Genomic DNA, 21,623 nt, shown 5'->3' with positions numbered 1-21,623 from the left:
AACTATGGAGAAAATACCTACATACTTCATAGGATATGCCATAGATCAATTTCCTCATGAATGAATAACTGATTATGGATTACACTGGCCTTTAACTACAAAAATCTTAACAGATTTAACAAAAATTACCATGGGTTGATCTGCTTTCAAATCACATAATTAATTTTATGAATCAGAATTAAAAAAAAAGATTCTTGTACTAAAGTAAGATCCATGGGCTCCTGTTTTCTAAAATGCATTTCAGTGTCTGTTTTCAGGAATAATTATTCCACCATACATGTTTGAAAGAGATCCTGGGCCTTCTGGAGTCATGTCAAACAGCTACATTAGAGCCTGAAAAAACAAGTGTCTTAAAATTTGACTCTCACATTTTACAATAATCCACGGGACATGGGGAAGAACATCTGGTGATTTTTTTTTCTGGATGTATCTAGTTTGCTTTTTTTCTCAAGCGTAAGAATCCATTAAAGGAAGATAAGAGGTTGTTAAGGGAAAAAACTGGCCCTAATACCACAGACTGTTTGTGTTCTGCTGAAAAGGATGGCAAGTGCCCAGAAAAGCAGGAATGAATAGTCTTAAAAGTATGATAAGGGACAGACTACCAAACATGACTTCATAAGAAACAGAAAATCTGAATAAATCTATAAAAGAGCAATTGAATTAGCAATTTAAAAACAAAACAAAAATAAAAACTACTCACAAGGAAAAGCTCATGCCCAGATGGCTTCATTGCTGAGTTTTACAAAACTCTTAAAGAAGAATTTATATTACTTTTTCCACAAACTCTAGAAGATAAAGGGGATGGGACAGTTACTAAGGGATTCTATGAAACCACTATCACCCTGGTACCAATACCAGATGAGGACCTCACAAGAAAACAAAACTAGAGACCAGCATCTCTTATGAATTTAGATTCAAAAGTCCTCGACAAAATATTAGCAAACCAAATCCAGTCACACATGAAAAGGATTAAGTATACCATGATCAAGTAGGATTTGTCTGAGAAAGGCAAGGCTGGTTTAATACCTGAAAATCAATTAATGTGATACACTATATTCATAGAACAAGGGGAAAAAAGCCTCAAATGATTATCTCAATAGATCAATATGACAAAGCCCAACACCCTTTCATTGTAAAAACACTCATCAGGCCATGATGAAAGGGATTTTCTTTCTCCTGATAAAAGGCATCTGTGAAAAACACACAGATAACATCATACTTAATGATGAGGGACTGGATGTTTTCCCTCCAAGATCATGAACAAGACTATATGGAGCACTGTACTGGAGCTTCTAGCCCGGGAAGTTAGGCAGGAAAATGAAATAAGAAGCACTAGACTGGACAGGAAGACGTGCGGCCGTCTCCATGTGCAGCTGATATGGTCTCGCATGAGCACATGACGTCACAACCTGAGGCCCAGAGCTCTGGTGGCCTGCTCCCCCAGGGCGCTGTCTACTCTCCAGTCCACGGCGCACTGGCATCGCTGTCGGGCGGGATGTAACTCTCATCCCAGCGAACAAGAATTCCCATGATCAAAGTCATGCTTGGTCAAAAGTCCGTAATTATAACCATTTATCCTGCCTGTTCTATCAAAAGCATGTTCAGGCTCATTAAGCATACCCAGTTGTTTGTGTAATGCAATCAATTTTAATTAACATTCTGGTTGCAAAGCTTTTTTTTTTTTTTTTAACATAGAGGCATAATTGATCTATATACTCACTGAAAAGCAAACTCGACTCTCTGCTATCAGGAGGCAAGAAAAATTACACTTTTTAGTGATAATTTTTGACTAAGGCACTTTAATCCAGCGTATTGTTACAATATATGGAAAAGGTTATTTGAATCCAGGTCCTTTCTCCTTTCTCTTTTTTCCTCCAGTTTATTTTATTGCTTACGGGGTTTAGTTTATTGTTTACAGGGGGTCTTGATGAAGACAGGAAGCATGCTTACTGACATGAGATATCCAGCTTCCTCCCCCCAAGACTGATGTAGACTCTCTCATCAATGCTCTGTTCACATGTAACAGATTACGTGGTATTTAGTAAAGATAATAGGAACAGAGGAGGGGAAAAAAAAACTTTTAACTGTATGTTAGCATGAAATAATAAAAATCTCTCCCTCTCTTTTTAAGTGACAGGTGATAGAACCTCAAAATAAAAAAAATTATTTGTTAAAAAAAAAGAATTGAAAGGTGGAAAAGGAGACAAGGCATTTAAATATTCATCACCATTACAGATTATTACAGCCTCTCTCCAATAACAGGACTTAGTGGAATTGACATGTTCTGGCCACTTGAAGGTCTTGTGATGCTGGACAGGGAGAAGGAGTTATACTTGGCAAAGTAAAGTGCTTCCACTCCATACCAACAACATGGGTCAAAGACTTGAATTTTCTGAAGGTCCATGGTCTTCTCTTTGTACACTCCTTAGTTGAGCTCATCTCCTCCCAGGTTTGTAAATTACCTATGTGTTGATCTTTCCGAATTATGACTTCGTCCATCCTGACTCCACTCACGAACCATGGGCTCTCACACACCCTCCCTCCCTCTGTGAAGCCCCACCTCCTGGATGCTAATATTAACACACACACACACGTCTGTGATGCTCTGAGCTGAGCCCTTCATCCTATGCTTCTCTCTGACTTGTTCCTTCCCCAGGAGTCTCCCACACTGTAAACGGCTGTCCAATTTTTCCTTGTTGTCCAGGCCAACAACAACAAACAAGCAAGCAAAACCCTACAGAACTTAGGTTTCTCTTATTCTTTGTCTCCCACCCAATAGCAAGACTTCCCTCATCATTCTTTGTAACATGTCCCAGAACTGGACCACTTTTTACATCTCCGTGGCTGCTAGGGTACAAACCATCTCCTTATATGGTCTTCCTATTTCCGCCTACCCCCTTCCAGAGCAGCAAGAACAACACTTCAAGCACAGCTACTGCACGTCCTCAGCTGATAATCTTCCAGGGCTTCCCATTACACTCAGCATTCAGTCAACCCTGTGGGGGTAACATGACCTGCTGGTCTCACAACTGCTGTGATGCCGTTTCCACACTCCCTGGCTCACTCTGCTCCCAACCCTTGCCTCCTTGTTGATCCCTGAACACATGTGTGACCTCCATCATCTAGAATGTTCTCTTGACAGGTACCCATGCTTACCATTTCAATTCATTCAGACTTCTCTTCCACATCACTCAATCCATGATGCCTTCCCTGACAGCCCTCATCTGAAATACCACCTTCCCTCACTCTACAGGATCCTGTCTTAATTTTTCTTAAAGCTTATCACTACTGAATTATTAATATTTGTTTATTATGTTATTGCTGTGCCTCTTCATAGAATTCAAGCTGTATGAGGGAAAGGATTTTTGGGGTCACTGCTACTTCCATGGCATCTCTATAACCATGCCTGGTATATGGTAGCTTGATACAGAACTGTTGAGTGATTCCATAAATGATGGACTGAATGCATGCATGAATTTCTCAAGAATTTCTATTTTTATTACAAATGCTCAGAGTATAGCTCGGATACAAAGTAAAAGTATACTGGCTGGTTTTGTTGAGTAAAGACACATTCAGCTTCCTTTTTATTGTTACTGTCCCTCAAATCTTACTATATCAGTGACATACAGGCAGCCACACTTCCTGGAGTGAGCACTGATTCCCACGAAATCCACTTTTTCTTAATAGAATTTTCAGATGGGCGTCCTGTTACACATACTAAAGGTGACACTTTCTAGCTTCCCTTGCAGCTAGGTTCACACATGTGACTAAGATCTGTCTTGGCTTATAGACCAAAGTGTCATGACGTATCTTCATAGTTCCTGGGAGGTATCTTCAGAGATGATGGTTTTAAATGCCTTTTGCCCTCTGCCTCTGGGTCTGCTCCTCCATCCTGTGCTCAGCACAGGATACTGCCATCTTAGACAGTGAAGATGAGGACCAAAGTCTAGGGAAAGCAGAGTCTGTGCTGGAGGGACCCAAGGTCCCTAAGGAATCCGAGAAACCTCTGGTCTTAGATTATGGGTAGGGAACTAAACCATTTGGAGAAGGAAATGACAACCTACTCCAGTACTCTTGCTTGGAAAATTCCATGGACAGAGTGGCTTGGTGGGCTGCAGTCCATGGGGTTGCAAAGAGTTGGACATGATTGAACAAGTGAACACACTAAACCATTAACTTGCATTCAAGCTAATAACTATGAGGCACGTCCACACGTTCAGAGGACCTGAATTCAGAGTCAAATATTGTTCACTTCAGTAAAAGCTACGTGGTTCATTTATCTTGGACAGTGAGAATGATCTTGCTTCATTTTTTGTTTGTTTTCTTTTCTTTCTTTCTGTTCTCTCTTTTCCTTTCCTTCCCCCCTCCCCCCAAAACTCATATCCACTGCATCAAGATAATGCAAGAAGCAACTCACTTTCATGATATCTAGTATGACTGATGGCTTAATGGGTAAAGAATCTACCTGCAATGCAGGAGACATGGGAGATGCAGGTTTGATCTCTAGGTCAGGAAGATCCCTTGGAGAAGGAAATGGCAAGCCACTCCAGTATTCTTGCCTGGAAATTCCCATGGACAGAGGAGCCTGGTGGGCTATAGTCTGTGGGGTTGCAGAGCCAGGCAACCCTGAATTAGGGACTGAACACAGTATTGGGGCTCACAACTTTGCTTGCCTACCAAAGCAAAATTGCCTTCACAATAGTCATTATCCATCATTTGTGTTTAGAAAAATTAAACTCTTCCCTATTTGTTTCCTTTATGAAGATAAAAACAAAATAAAAGTGACTCTTTTGAAATCATTATTAAATCATTAAAGAGCATTGATTACTGACATGAGTAATAGAATGCATATTAAAGAATCTCAGTAGAAATAATAGTTCTAAGATATTAAGATTGTAATTTGCTATTAATTTTCCTTAAGGAAAATGTCATTATTCTCGATTTTGCTTGGGTTAATGAAACACATCATATTTCACCGAACATTATTACAAAAAATCATTCTTATTTTAATAATTGCCATGACTGATTTAACATAATCTATTTAGTTTACAGACAATATGAATGAAACTACTAAAAAAGGCAAAAATTTCTGCTTGATCATTTCTGATCTTTTAAGGTAGCTCACATTTCTCATGGGCTTTCCAAGTGGTGCTAGTAGTAAAGAATCTGCTTGCCAGTACAGGAGATGTAAGAGATGCAGGTTTGATCTCTGGGTCAGGAAGATCCCCTGGAGGAGGGCATGGCAACACACTCCAGTATTCTTGCCTGGAGAATCCCATGGACAGAGGAGCCTGGAGGGCTACAGTCCATGAGGCTGCAAAGACTCAGACACGACTGAAGCGACTTCCCAAACATGCACACCACATTTTTAATAAAGTTATAGTATAAGGCAGACAGAAATGAGAGAACAACTCCAAAAAGAGGAGCCAGCTAATAATTTAATTATATCTGCTTAAATCCCAAGACTAGAGCCAGATTGAAAAATTATGGGTCCAAAAGGGATGATGGAAGGCCCTCTTTCATGCAAATACTTCCCCTTACCAGTCCTGCCAAGATCACATCTCCATCTGTTACTGGTTATTCATTCACTCAGTGTTTTATTCGTTTACTTACTTATTTCATCACATCTCTCCTGTTTTTCAAAAAACAGGCAGTTTACAAAAAGGAGAACAGACAAAATAAAATAAAACTATAATCCAGTGTATTTGAAAACAAGTCAGGGCATGTCAGAAAAAGTGAAAAGCATATTATCCCAATACACATGCTTCAGAAAGTATAACAGACTTATCATGTTTAAATAGACACACTCAGAGCAAAGACAAGAATACCCTAGATACACAGAGGGTCTTGAAAGCTGGTGCTTAGAGGTCTTGATGCTAAATGGCTTGGGAGGAACCAGGGGCAGACATGTGCCATGAAGTGAGTGTGAGATTTAACGTCAATGCAAGGTTGGTGACACTTGCAGGATTTTCTTAATGGAAAATTAGAACTGAGCGCTTGAATCAAGTCAGAAGCATAAAGTGCTATCCTATCAGGAAACAGGAAACATAAAAACTATATCCACTAATTTTCAGGGACACTGACTATGTAGGGTCCCAAATGGAAAAAGAGTAACCTTGGAAAACTTGAGATCCCCAACTGTGATCCACGTTAAGGGGCTAATCAAATTCACATGACCTATTTAGTGAAGGAACCTAGACCTAAGGATTTCCAAAAAATAATGTGGCTTGAACTGGCGAACCCCAGACATACCTGGCAGAGATACAGTGAAAACCTATCACAGTGATGCCTTCACAACTCAGAAAACATGAGACCACCCTGGACCCAAACCCTTGCTTTGATGAACTCACAGCTGAAATTATAGATGACCCAAGAAGACACATGGCCATGAGAGGGACAACAGCAAGAGTAAGTAACAGAATTCATGCATTTGTGAAGCATAAATACCAGAAAGAAACAAGTGATAATTTCATACAATATGTTTAAAATCTGAAAATAAGAGGAAAAAATATATGCATAAGCAAAATAGAGAATTATAAGAAAATCTCAGATAAAATGTCACTCAGTCATGTCTGACTCTTTGTGATCCCATGGACTGTAGCCTTCCAGGCTCCTCTGTCCATGGGATTCTCCAGGCAAGAATACTGGAGTGGGTTGCCATTCCCTTCTCCAGGGGATCTTTCTGACCCAGGGATTGAACCCAGGTCTCCTGCATTGCAGGCAGATTCTTTACCATCTGAGATATCAGGAAGGGCAGGAGGAAAACGGGGTGACAGAGGATGAGATGGTTGGACAGCATCACCAACTCGATGGATGTGAGTTTGAGTAAACTCTGGGAGACAGTGAAGAACAGGGGAGCCTGGAGTCTGCAGTCTATGTGGGTCACAAGGAGTCAGACATATCTTAGCGACTGAACAACAACAGATAAAAAGTAGACTTCTTAAACATGAAAACATGATCACTGAGATTATAAACTCATTGTGGATGAAATATTCACCGGAATGCTTCACAAAGAAGTAAAGAGGTGGGAACTTGGAGGAGAAATTGCAGCACCTGGAGCACAGAATGAACAGTGCAACACGCAATTAATAAGTTTCAGGAGGAAATAACGAACAAAGGACAAGAGCCATATGCGAAGTAATGCAGGCAGAGGGTTGGTAAGAACTAAGCAAAGACCTGAATCTTCAGGTGGAAAAAAAAGATCACATCTGGTCACTTAGTGAATTAAGAACCAATGCATATCTAGAAACAATATAGTGAAAACCAAGCCTCCCTCCCCATCCCCCCAAAAACAAAGCTGAAAAGCATACAAAGAGGAAAGACCCATTACCTATAAAAGAATGCAATGGGGTTGACAGAAGACATTCCTTAGCAACAATAGAAGCTGAAATTCAATGCAATAGTATCAAAATACTAAGGGAAAATAAGAATTTTATACCCACACTATTGTTCAAGAGCAAGTTAAAATAAAGCAGATAAAAGCATTTTAATAGAAACAAAAAATAGGAGCTGCCACTACTCACAGATATTAAATAAAAGATAAATTATACACATTTATATGATACACATCAACAAGAAGGAAAATAAACTTGGAAGAAATAATTTTTACAAAGTACTGATGAGCAAATAAAGTGATAAACAATGCAGGTAAGTCTAAATAAATATTGACTATAGTTACCATCTGGAACTAATATTCTAAGACATAATTACAGGAAGAGACATAATGATTAACTTCATAATTTATTAAATTAAGAATGTGTTAAAATTTCAATGGCAGTTATTCAAAGAAAAATATATAGGATCCTCCTTCTTGCTCCTCTCTCTCTCCATATATATATATATATTTCCCAAAAAAGAATATGAATAAAGCAAACTTGATCAATCCTTTAGCGGTTAAGAAGATGGGGGATGTGGGGTGTGGAGGAAATAAACCAAAGAAAAGCAGAGTAAATGAAACATAAAATAAGACAGTAGAATTGAGTCCACGGGCATCAGTAAAAGAATCAAAATACAAATGGAATAAACACACATTAATATACAAAAGATGTCAGACTGAATGAATAGATAAGACAAAATAACAATAACAACAGATACTGTTTGCAGGAAGCTTACCCAATGAATAAAAGTCCCCACGAGCACAGAAACATTATGTATAGTCAATATGACACAGGCTCAACATTTCTGACATATGGATGGTGTGAAAATGCATATCTATTATGTTCAGTATTTTTCTGTATCTTTGAAGTATTTCACAGTAAGAATTTTTAAAAAGAAAAATTAGGACAGTAACATGAAAGAAAAATGAAGGAGAAAGACATAAGATACTAGGAGGCCAGGACTGAATGCAGGTGTACAGTTTCCCTGTGAAAGGTGTCCACAGACCTCACTCTGAACTTTCTAACTGCCAACACAAAGAGGGAACCATAACCCGCACCTATTTCACAATTTTCACGCTCAAAATCCAACTTGTTGCTCAAGAGAAACCCAATAATTTGTAATGATGCCCAAGGGAACAAACTTTGATGGGTTCTCATAAAATAACACAACAGAGAAGAGACAAAAACTTAAATAAATAAAAGCAAAGACAGAAAAGACATCAACTTTTTTCTTTTTTTTTTAGGGCTAATTCCATGAAATGTTTTCCCCGGTTCCCAGAAGCCTTTTCATCTCTGTTTTGCCATCATCTTTTGTAACCCCTTAATCACATTCTCCCCTCCCAACAATTGGGGATAAACGCTGTCTTAACTGTGATGTAGAAGATATAAAAACACTCATCCAATAGGAAGATGTAGCAAATGAATCCCTCTGCTTTAGAAATAAGGGCCTGTCCCCTTGGTGATACTTGTTTCAGCCACATCACTGTTTACATGCCCTGCAGTCCTGCTGCTCAATAAGCTTTGTCTGTGCAGGGGCAGCTGTTTCTCTCCTGCGCCATGTGGCAGAGCCTGGAACTCAGAAGGAGCTTACTTTGTTAACATGTTTTCTTCTAGTGGAAAACTGACAGATTGACCTTGGCAGATTCCACTGAAGATTGTGTAAGTCTAAAGGAAGAATTCACTGGACAAATGCATTCAATGCTCATCAATGGGGAGAAGGGGATGACCAGGTTCAACACTTCTAAAAGGGGGCAGGTAGCTTTGGGACTGTACACATGTAAGTGATGCTTTGCCTTGTATTGGCTCGGTGCCCGGAAGAGCATCCCTTGGGGTACGGAGGGAAAGGCAGACCATTTCTTTCTAGTTTGCTCCAAATTTTTGTGGGACAAACTGTTGCCCTGCTGCAGCAACTCAGGTTGCCCACAAAGGCTGGCTGCACCGCTGACGCGAAACGCCGTCAGTCAACTCACTCCAGGTAGACTGAAAATGATAACTGTAGCCTTTACAAAAGAGGCAATGATGACAGGAAAGGAAATTTTTCTTAAATTTCTAATCCCCAATTATTAAAGATAGACAAGAGTTTTCCTTTCCTTTAGATTTCATGATGAGAAAGAATAGGTCAGTTGACATATTATGAAGTACTGTAATACTGCACTCATTAAGATTTCCTAGCAGCTCAGATGGTAAAGAATCTGCCTGCAGTGCAGGAGACCTGGGTTTGATCCCTAGGTTGGTAAGATCTGCTGGTGAAGGGAATGGCTACCCACTCCAGTATTCTTGCCTGGAGAATCCCATGGACAGAGGAGCCTGGCGGGCTACAGTCCATGGGATCCCAAAGAATTGGACACCACTGAGCGACTAACACTTTTACAAGATTCAAGGCAAAGTCTACGGAGGAATCCTAGAGTGACTGGATTTTAGCAGTAGGTGGTAAAGTGAGAGCTCTGGTCACTCAGTTCTCCCATCTGTACCCAGGGGTCTCCTGGGAGGGGGGAGTTGGACGGTAACTCATAACAGTCAGAGATGGCGGAGCTGGTGGGCTTCAGGGAGCAGAACATGAAATCAGAATGGACGGTGGGCAAACTGAGCCCAGGGGAGGCTCTGTCTTCAATACACAATAACGTTTGTTTATTAGAAACAATATCTAGTGATTCTGCTCTTTCTGGGTAAAGGTATTGGGTTACATTTCTTAGACATGGGTATCAGAATAATACAGAAATAAAGTGAAATGATTCTATTTATTAAAAAAAAAAAATCCCCGTAAGGTGAATCTACATGGCCACTTTGAAAATTCAAAATTACTATAACTAAGACATGGGGCCCTTCACCTTCACACGTCCTGAATTAACCCCCCAGCCCGACATCGTCTCCGCATCCTGGCCCCCACCCTTCCCCGTACCCTTCTCCCCACCCTTCTTACATAAATGCTCAGTTGGGAAATGTGCATCCTCTTGTATATAGAATAACTGAGTCTAGATATACTGTATAGTATAACTTCAGTATAACAGTGCGGTGGAAAGGCACGCCCAGTGAACATCCCAAAGGTGAACCGCATGTACTTACTTGGGTAAGACCAGAACCTGCACGATAAAGATGCAGAAGAAGATCAGGCAAGCGCAAGTCACGTAATACTTGAAGGCCGGCAGTGCGGTGGCTCGGTACTAAGGGGAGAAAGGAAACCAGGAATGATGGTCCTCCAAGAGAAGCGCTGAGACAAGCCCCAGCAGCCTAACTGCGCCCAGTTCAAGCATCAGGCTTGCAGGAGGTGGCAGAAATGAGCAGGACAACAGCTGTTCATCCCTGATGACGTGCGCTTCCTCCCTCCAGACGAGCTATGAGGGGGACTCCGGACCACGGTTTTAACCAGTAGACCAGTTCAGAAGCCCATTTAGAGGTAACTGAACCCTCCAGCAAGGAGACAGAGCACCTGGCCAGAGAGACGAGCGAGCAACCTTAAGGAACAAGGAGCAAGCAGGCATCCTGGTTCCCCTGAGGGTCTGAGTTCCACAGCTACTTGGGGAAAGCAAATGGCTTTTCATAGAGGAGTACTTGACTTTGAAGAGTATTGAGGAAATGCAGTTTGCTCATTTTATTTATTCATTTTACTATTTTATTATATTATTGAGAGGTGGTGAGTGAAGTTACAAGACCAGACCAGCAGGCTCTACTCTCTATGAACATTCGTTGGCCTGTCTGGGCCCAGCTGTTGGATTCTTTCTACCCATGCTGCGGAATCAGCCAGTTCAAAGGCTTTCCACAATATCCAGGATCATTGACTGATCAGTGCAGCTACCCGCCTGGGGCTGCCCCTGGTGATTTATGCAGGAAAAGCCAGCCAGCGTTGTATTCATGATGACAATGGTCTGTCACACGTCCCCTTTACTATGTGATGGTCTGCCGGGCACGTGCAATGCTTTGAGTGGACTGAGTCATTTCATCCTCAACAAAAACTTCCTGCAGCAGGAACTAGTACGGTCCCGAGTTTTGGTTGAAAAAAACCTCGAACCAGGATGACTCATGAACATTCTCAGAAACACACACACACAGCAGGATTTCCACCCAGGTGGACTGGCTCCTGAACCTAGGCTTCCAAACTTACTGCCCCTCCAAAAGGGTTTCTATGATAAAATTTAAGGAGATAGAGTTTTTGTGGCAAGGCTCCCGAAACTCCCTGAGACAATGCTGGCAGGTAGCGTTAGTGTGTCTGCACAGACTGTTTGCCAAGTTAAAGGAAGTTAGGTATGCATTTTGGGGGTATAGCCTCTGGGGTTTTGGTGCAGATATTGGATCTCTGGGTTGTCTGGATTCTCTTCTTTGTCTTGCAGCCTTTTAATCCTCCTGCCGGCCTGCAGAGCAGGCTCGGGGCTGGAGGGCAAGAAGTGAACTTGAATCTCAGTGCTGTCTAAAGTCGGTCTCAAAGGCAGCCTCTGCGAACGCGTACACCAGGGAAATGTCTGCACACGTCGCATGTTTCAATAAACATCACTTTATGTTTACTAGAATATTCCTTTGGTTGCTTTTGTGACTTCAGAGCCAGGGTAAGTTACAACGCTGATGAAGAAACTAACATAATTGCTGAAATGTGATTATATTTTATGCATTCAGTTATGCCCTTATCTTCTTTCTCTGGGCCTGTGTAGAGACATGAGTTGGAATTTCCTTGTGGTATTAATAAAGGAAAAGGACTTCTATCAGGAAGGAACTAATTCAATGTTTAAATAATAAGTAGTCATTAGTCTCTAAGTTCTTCGATAACAATAATAATAATAAATTGTATCAAACATCAATTTGGTAAACTGTCTGTAGTCAAAGTTCCTGACTTAGAAGCAGAAAATTGATTTTCTCGACCACTAACTAGTATGAAAGAGTGCTTTGGCATCACTATAAAATCCAACCTTGATGAGCTTTGGAAGGAATTAGGAATTTTGATATTTGTTATTTCCTTTCAATATCCAGAAAACAATGAACTAGATTTTCTCAACGAAGTTTTAATATCTGGGCTGTGACTGTGGCCATCAATAGAGTAGCTTTTGTTCAAACTAAGACTGTAATTGCATAGCAAAGTGGTACAAATGACCTCTACCCTGCTCTTTTTCTAGATTAACATGAAACAAAAGGCAGATGAATCAGGCCAACCTACAACAGTTGTCCTTTCTGCGACAATAATTCATTTTAGCAAATCCCGGTTTAAGCTCGACATGTACAAATGATGTCTGTTTATATATTTGTGCCTGAAACAGCTCTACTTTAGGAGTCATAATGTGAAAGGATTTAAATGCAGCAAGACTTAAAAGTTTGAGGTGTCTAATTCTCCCAACCAGGGGTTCATTCTTCTCATACTCTTGTAAAAGTTAAAATAATTTGTATAAGGACACTGTAAAATTGTCGCAAGGGGTTTTGTTTTCTTTTAAAACATTTATGTCTAAGAAAATTTCCCACTGAGAAAGCAAGATACTGTTGTTTTTTGGTCATGCTGCATGGCATGTGGGATCTTATTTTCCCCACCAGGGATCAAACCCACACCCCGACACTGGAAGCATGGAGTCTTAATTACTGGACTGCCAGGGAAGTCCCAAGATAGCAAGGTATTAACTCCTTCCCTTCCCTTCACCCCACATCTCCTGGATATCATTTACTAATAGGAATGTTGAGAGAGGCGACGAGCCAAAGACAGAAACTTGGTAACCAGAAGTGTGGTTAAACAGTATTCGCACAGAAGAACCACAGGAAAAGCTAGAAAGAAATCTGATATGGTTAAAGGCAGTTTAAATGTCACATTAAAAAAACATGAATATAATTTCATGATGGAGTTTTTAAAAGCTAATATTTTGGAAAAATGATTGATTTTGAAGAAAAAAAATTGCTTACTTCTTTTTCTATTATTTTATTGTAGAAAAGCAATGAGATTCTCTGAATGTCTTCGGACTTGAGCCATTGCCTGGAAATAAAAAGGACAGACACATCATTAAAACCAAACCTCCAACCAAACACCTGGAACTTAAAAAAAAAAAGACTTGCATTCTTCTTTTTTCATATTGCCAAATAACTGGAATATGGAATCTAGGTTTGTTAACAAGATCTGCAAATGTAATATTCTTCTTCACACATTGCCTTCCTTTGAAAATTCTATATTGCAAATCAGCTGTCATACCAATCAAGTTATCCAACTTAAATAATTAGGGAGATAAGTCATTAAAAGGACTCAAGTACATCAATGAGTTTATTTGCTGATGTTTTAGTGAAATCACATGGCGAGTTTTGTCTCCTAAAAGGGTTTGGTTTATACAGAAGTATTATTTTTCCTCAGTTTATAGAAAGCAATTGATCACAGAGCATCAGAAACATTTAGAGTAGCTTCCAGGTCTGGGAAAGAAGACTTTACTCCTTTCATGCTTACTAAAAATACTTTCATTGTCATATTTTTCATTTGTGGAAGGTAAAAAAAAATTGTGCTTTAACAGTTTTCAAAAACGGGTAAAAATACTAACAGAAGAAGCAATCAGGTCAGATCACTAACATAGTACATTGATGCCAACATAAACACACACATACATAATACATATATATCTTTCAGATGTTCAAAAATAAAAGTTATATATAAGTAAGCATTCTTACACATTGACTTACTATGAGAAATCTGTTTTGAGAAAGCAGTTGAGGTAGAGAAAGATCTTAAAGACAAAACCCTTCACCAGAACATCGAGTATAATCCCTGGTTAAACAGCCACCCTGGGTGTATGATCCAGCGAGCTGAGCATATAATGCCTGGTGTAGTCACACATTTTGCAACAAAATAAACAAATACTTTATGAAATAGAGTTAAGTGAAACAGAGAGATACATATTGTTATAGTCGTGAGTACAGAAATGTAAGAAAAATTGATATCAATGCATCAAGAAAAATACCTAGAAATAAATACTAACAAAATAAATTACCATCTAGGTTGTCAAAATACTTTGGAAGTTTGACTTCTACCTGTACTTTCTGATTTTCCTTTAGAATAAAAACTTTTATAGTTATAATTACCTGAATTACATGCATCTATGCATGTAGTATCCGAGAAGGCAATGGCACCCCACTCCAGTACTCTTGCCTGGAAAATCCCATGGATGGAGGAGCCTGGTAGGCTGCAGTCCATGGGGTAGCTAAGAGTCGGACACGACTAAGTGACTTCACTTTTACTTTTCACTTTCATGCATTGGAGAAGGAAATGGCAACCCACTCCAGTATTCTTGCCTGGAAAACCCCATGGACAGAGGAGCCTGGTGGGCTGCTGTCTATGGGGTCGCACAGAGTCGGACATGACTGAAGTGACTTAGCAGCAGCAGCAGCAGCAGCAGCATGCATGTAGTATATACATATAAATACCTGCATATTTATGTATATGTCTACAAGTACATATAATGATGTAGCTATATCTATGTCTATATCTATACCTATGCAACTGTACAAAGGGAGATAGAGGGTATATATATATGCTTTTGGAGATAAAATTATATTTTTTGTATATAAAATGTTATACCTGTGCAAACAATGACCAATTCTCAAGAATTCCTATATACAGTAGTTATGTTTCTATGGATTTTGATTATCTGCAACATATTTGGAAGATAAAGATAAATGGGGAAGGTCTTCTAGGATCCAGGAAGAAAGACCAAGTGACTGTCATGCATTACTCTGTAATGACAGGGACAGCCACGTCCCGATTTCAGAGTTAGGTTTCAATGTACACTGAGGTTTCACACGACACTTAACAAGCAAGCTAGCCCAGAAGCTCAGCCCATTTGAGCAGAAGCATCTCCAGGGCTCCCTGGAAGTCCACGTGCCCAGGCCCTCTGGACCGATCTGAAGATGCTTACGGCTCACGCACCACCATGCACTTGAATTTCCCAGGAGCCTGAACCACAGCAGTGCAGTTTCAGCCAAGGCCCAGGAGTCAGTCATCTGCTCCAGAATGACTGCCATTAAAAGTGAGAACTCTAAAAATACTTTTGGATTCAAGGTTATAAGCTTTAGATATCAGGCAAATAAGTTTTTTTTTTTTTTTTTAGTATTTCTTATGATTGCACCAGTTGCAGAGATCTGTTATTGCTCTCTCTTTTATGGGACTAGTTGGAGGAATCAAAAGTTGGTTAATATTAGAAGGAGTAGAAAGTAAAATTTAAGATAGATTTTAACTGTCCTCATTTTTAGAACTCTGTATTCATTATGGATATCAAATTATGAATAATGTATGCCAAGAACTTATTAAAAACAGTTTTTTTCTTTACTGAGAATGAAAAATCCATTTAAAAAATGCTCCTGGATAATATAAGCTTGGAAATAAAATATGAACGAAATTTATAAGGTGGAGACAAAACCAGCTCCTCATTAGTTACTGGGGCTCCGATATTTCTACATTTTAGTTACCTGTTTGTCTTGCAGGTGGACAAGAAGTACTCAAGATAAGATCTGGCTTTTCTTGTGTTCCAGCACCTACCATAAGTTCATAAGACTTGATCCCTGGATGGATGCTTGGGGAAATGACTGAATTCCAAATGCTGCTTCTAGGAATTTGCCTATTGTCACTGTACAACTAATTAGCCCTAGGCCATTTTGCCACAACTGATAAAATGGCTGATTCACAGCTTTGGATTCATTCCTCTAGAAGATGATAATATATCAATCTTAATAGACCCTTCAGTGAGCAGTCATGTCTCCCATCCATCAAAACCGGAAGTTTACCAAACTAAGGCAAATACATAAAAGGCGGGCTAGTAACTCACAACAGTCTCCAGGAGCATTAAGTGTTGGTTCTTTGACTTCTTTAGATACAATAGCTTGTTTTCTCTGCTGTCTCTGCCAAACTTATCATGCAACTGAAGTCAGAGGCAAAGAAGACTCAAGGTCCTCTCCTCCCCACCCTGAAAATGAACGGTTGTGTGATTGCTGAAGAGTGTAAATTTCTGAAAGTGGTGAACACTTTTTTGCTGTTTGATAGTGAATGTAATTTAGACAGAACTGTGGTATTTGGCACAGAATTTGGTTTAGATGATTTGGGGAAATATAATCACTGGCCATGTGATGGGACATTTCAGTAGAGTCTGGCTATGTCTCACCAGTGATACACGTTACACATATTGATGAGAAATAGCAGCATCCCTCCGCTGTTCCTTCTACTCCCAGGGGACTCTGAAGACACTTAGCGCAGATTCTTTTTACATCGTAAAGAATGTACATTTCACATTAGATCTTGAATCCTTAGTGATCTATCTTGAGAAAGAAAGCATCATCCCTTTCTCTAAGATACATCCAAATACTATAACCATGCATTGGGTTGGCCAAAAAGTTCATTTGGGTTTTTTTGTAACATCTCACAGAAAAATTGAACAAACTTTTTGGCCAACCCAATATCTGCACACATTTTTAAGAGCATCTAAGCATTTTTTGCATTTTTATTTTTCACAGTCCAATCTTTAAAAATTTTGTTACAAATGTTTCACAAGGTCCATTTCAGTGTTCCTCTTTTATTTCCTTTTATTTATTGTTTACGGCAAAATTGTCTTATGCCAATTAGTCCTGAGGCTGAATCCCTTGCAGCAAAGAAATTTAGGGTGAGAATATGGGACCCACGACTGTCACCTGTCCCTTTCTTTTCTCCAGCAGGTCGGGTTGGGCCAAGGCTTTTTCCATGAAGCCATAACTGATGGGCATATTCTTTCTTTTTTGTTCTCGCCATTAAGGAGGGTAAATCCTTCCCACAAGCCTCATGCCTCTGTGGGTTCTCTGAGGTGGCCTCTGTTCTGGTTATCAATTTTCTAGGAAATTCAGAAATTTATAAATGTAATAGGTCAGGAAGCAACAGTTAGAACTAGACATGGAACAACAGACTGGTTCCAAATAGGAAAAGGAGTACGTCAAGGCTGTATATTGTCACCCTGCTTATTTAACTTATATGCAGAGTATATCATGAGAAACGCTGGGCTGGAGGAAGCACAAGCTGGAATCAAGATTGACAGGAGAAATATCAATAACCTCAGATATGCAGATGACACCATCCTTATGGCAGAAAGTGAAGAGGAACTCAAAAGCCTCTTGATGAAAGCGAAAGAGGAGAGTGAAAAAGTTGGCTTAAAGCTCAACATTCAGAAAACGAAGATCATGGCATCTGGTCCCATCACTTCATGGGAAATAGATGGGGAAACAGTGGAAACAGTGTCAGACTTTATTTTTCTGGGCTCCAAAATCACTGCAGATGGCGACTGCAGCCATGAAATTAAAAGACACTTACTCCTTGGAAGGAAAGTTATAACCAACCTAGACAGCATATTGAAAAGCAGAGACATTACTTTGTCAGCAAAGGTCCATCTAGTCAAGGCTATGGTTTTTCCTGTGGTCATGTATGGATGTGAGAGTTGGACTATAAAGAAAACTGAGCACAGAAGAATTGATGCTTTTGAACTATGGTGCTGGAGAAGACTCTTGAGAGTCCCTTGGACTGCAAGGAGATCCAACCAGTACATCCTAAAGGAGATCAGTCCTGGGTGTTCACTGGAAGGACTGATGTTGAAGCTGAAACTCCAGTATTTGGCCACCTGATGCGAAGAGCTGACTCATGTGAAAAGACCCGAATGCTGGGAAAGATTGAAGGCAGGAGGAGGAGGGAATGACAGAGGATGAGATGGTTGGATGGCATCACTGACTCAATGGACATGGGTTTGGGTGGACTCTGGGAGTTGGTGATGGACAGGGAGGCCTGGCGTGCTGCGGTTCATGGGGTCAGAAAGAGTAGGACATGACTGAGTGACTGAACTGAACTGAACTGAATCTGGATACTTGGAGTAGGAAAGAGTTGTGTGTGCTGATAAGGTCAAATATTTTGGGGAACTGGAACTACAGGGAGAGAAGAGAATGGAGAACATGTTGTTTTCAGTCTTCTGACACTGTTCCTGACCCAGCTGGTCTCTGGCATGAAGAAAGTCAATCCCCTCCTGGGCTACACAATAAATGAATCTCAATTAATTTATGCTAACTTGTTTTTGTGATAGGCTGAGGTTAACAAAGGAAATTCTAAAGAAGATTTTGACTTGAGCTGAGGGGCAAAGTACACCTACATCCACATGTGGAATTATTTTTGAACAGGCTTCCCAGGTGGCCCAGTGGTAAAGAATCTGCCTTTCATTGCAGAACATGCATGAAACAGAGCCCAGGGTTTGATCCCTGGGTTAGGAATATCCTCTTGAGGAGGAAATGGCAGCCCGGTCCACTGTTCTTGCCTGGAGAATCCCATGGACAGAGGAGCCTGGTGGGCCACAGTCCATGTGGTCACAAAGAGTCGGACACGACTGAGCAGACACGCACAGGAGCACACTGGATGCTGATCTAGAGAGGAGACCACTTTCCTCCTGTGATGGACTGAATGTCTGTATCCCCTGCTTCATATGTTGAAGGCCTAACCCATGGTGTGTGTATGTGGAGATGGGCTTCTAAGGAAGTGATTAGAGCTGATTGAAGTCCTAAGGGTGGGGCCCTGGCCCGAGGGAATGAGTATCCTTATAACACCAGAGAGCTCACTCTCTTTCCCTGCACTGCCCTGCGGAAAGGCCACAGGGACACACAGTAAGGGGGCTGCCTTGTGCAAGTCAAAGAGAGTTCTCACCAGAAACCATGCTGGCATCCTGCGCTCAGACTTCCAGCCTTCAGAATGGGGAAAAAATAAATTTGTATTGTTTAACTCTCAGCCCATGGTATTTTTGTCCAGCAGCGCCAGCTGAGGAACACACTTATCTACATTTACACGTTGATTCCGAAGGCCTCTGTGGCCTCAGCTATGCATTAACGCCCTGGGTGACCCGTGGCGTTTGGGAAGGTGGGTCCATGAACCGACAGCTGAAATAAGTGATTCTGGACAGGTGTTCTCTCACTGTGGATGCCCGATCCTTCCTCAGCCCTGGGGTCTGCCAGCATCCACCTGGGCACGGACTCCACTCCATTCAGACACAATTCAACTTGACTCCCGCGTCCTTCATGAACTCACCAGCTTCTTTCCTGTACCACAGAGGCCCCTGTTTTTCCCCTTTAAACTTTTCACATGACCTCTTTCTTACTTTTTTTTTTTTTTTTTAAACCAATTTGGAGGAACCTGACATGGTAATTCCATTCTGAATATTAACTATACAGCACACCCTTCCATTGCCATGAATCTTACAGGAGTGCGCACGGCTCCAAGAGACAAGTGCTGGTGTGGGGGTGCTGGCCTGGTGCTCCCCCACACGGGGCCTCCTCTCTCCACTCTGCACCTCCCAGAGAAGTTTCGGGTGTGACCCTATGCTGCAGACCTGCTGGACATGCTTCCTTCCCTCTGACCTTGCTGCCAACGAAAAATTGTCACTTGCCACCTGTTGCTACAAGGATTAGGTCACTGGCCACTGCAGTCAACACACCCTCAAAGAGGTTCAGGGCAGAGATCAGGAATGAGGCTCTAAGGCTCTGTGCTCTAAGAAAACTGCCAAAGAGATCTTCAGAGAGATATTCTCAGGAGGAGATGTTATAAGCTGTTTCTTGCATCTTCGCATATCTAGAGAAACACTAGAATTCTAGTGGGGACATCCGCTCCTCAGGACTAACAGAGCATTTTGCCAAACCGTGTGCTGGATTGCAAGTATTCCTCTTTCACCAAAGTCACGCATACACTGACCTCCCACCTGTCCTCTTCGAAGCAGTTCCTTAGCGCTCCTAAGAGTCTGCCTCCTAGGCCAGGCTTGCTAAGTCACTTAGGTGTGTCCGACTTTTTGCGACCCCATGGACTGTAGCTCGCCAGGCTCCTCTGTCCATGGGATTCTTTCAGCAAGAATACTGGAGTGGGCCATTTCCTCCTCCAGGGGACCTTCCCGACCCAGGGATGGAACCTGTGTCTCTTACGTTCCCTACATTGGCAGGGGTATCCTTTACCACTAGCACCACCTAAGGCTTCCCTGGTGGCTCAGAGATTAAAGCATCTACCTGCAATGTGGGAGACCTGGGTTCGATCCCTGGGTCAGGAAGATCCCCTGGAGAAGGAAATGGCAACCCACTCCAGTATTCTTGCCTGGACAATCCCATGGATGGAGAAGCCTGGTAGGCTGCAGTCCATGGGGTCGCTGGGAGTCGGACACTCCCCTATAGTTCTCATTTTGCTCAAATAAAATTTCACGCTCTCAAGTTGTACATACTTTTTTTCAGTCAGCACCACCCACCCAGGCTAAGTCAAAAACCTCTTCTCTGAGCTCTGTCCTCACGGGGCCTGACCATATCTGGTTTGGCCCTGAGGCATTCACTTTAGGATCTACCTGTCCTAACAAGTCCTCTGCACACCAGCAGAGTGGAGGTGATCACACAGTCACTGCTTAGAACCCTTCAAGGTGCCCAGCCTCAGCATTTCAGGCTGACTTCTCAGGGCATCCAGCTTCCCATTCAAGCCTCTTTACCCTGAAAGATTCCTGCAGGGCACCCTGTGTCCTGATTGTGTTAAAAACTTCACTCCGACCCAGGTGCATCCTGCAATCACACCTTGAAGCTTCCCTTTTTCTCTTAGTTTCCTCCAAGATTTAGCCCAGGTGTCACCTCCTCCAGAGACTCAGCCTCTGGGGTGTCCTGCTCCTCTCTACCTGTCACGACTGTAGGGCATCAGACCAGAGATCTCTCTTCCCCTCACTTGGAGCTTTGACAAGTAACACTGCGACTTGGGTCTTGGGATGTCTAATGCCAAGCAAGTGATGACAATGCTCCACCTTTAACAAATGCTCGCTAAATGAGTCAAGGAATGAATACAAGGAAATCTGCATACAAATCACTATTTTATGTCAATAGCAGAGAACAACTGAATGGTATATCAAACCTAGAGTCCCTACCGAACCCTCAAGGGAGAATCAAGTAAGAGGGAAGAACCTCTTATAGATGAACAAGAGAGGTTAATGAGTAGGGGGCAAACAGAATGGGAGTGATGCTAATTAAAAACAGGTGCATAATGGCTTCCATTTACAAAAGTTCCCCTTTCATCTTCCAGTATAGCGTGACTTTTTTTGCCCATTTGATTTCTGAAATGTGTTGGGAAAATTACAACATAAGCCATTACACCAACATTAACCAAGACTTTAGAATAAAACTGCATTAAACCACAAATGTGGTAACTAAACATGTATTTGAATACAAAATGACACAGTAGAGACAGACAATTCACAAACAACCTTGACAAAAATAAAGCAAAGCCAATGATGTACTTTCTAATGA

The 21,623-nt window shown here is 41.3% G+C and overlaps 1 protein-coding gene across 2 annotated transcripts in view; it reads right to left on the bottom strand.

Moving 5' to 3' along the window:
- ADCY2 (adenylate cyclase 2) overlaps positions 1-21,623 on the bottom strand; it is a 454,409-nt gene that overhangs the window by 97,083 nt on the left and 335,703 nt on the right. For both annotated transcript variants that reach the window (XR_015148596.1, XM_086361165.1), the window contains exons 13-14: positions 13,245-13,314; positions 10,440-10,537 (exon numbers count right to left, since the gene is read on the bottom strand). Coding sequence is in view for 1 of the 2 variants with exons in the window: in XM_086361165.1 (XP_086217291.1) it covers positions 10,440-10,537; positions 13,245-13,314 (168 nt within the window). In the remaining variant the exon portion in view is untranslated. The remainder of the gene's footprint in view (positions 1-10,439; positions 10,538-13,244; positions 13,315-21,623) is intronic.

The sequence above is a fragment of the Bos grunniens genome, chromosome 20, assembly GCF_055505025.1.
Source record: "Bos grunniens cultivar Pamir isolate PY7600 chromosome 20, Bosgru_T2T1.0, whole genome shotgun sequence".
Taxonomy (NCBI): domain Eukaryota; kingdom Metazoa; phylum Chordata; class Mammalia; order Artiodactyla; family Bovidae; genus Bos; species Bos grunniens.
The sequence above is the reverse complement of the archived record's forward strand: the minus strand, read 5'-3'. Positions and strand labels throughout refer to the sequence as shown.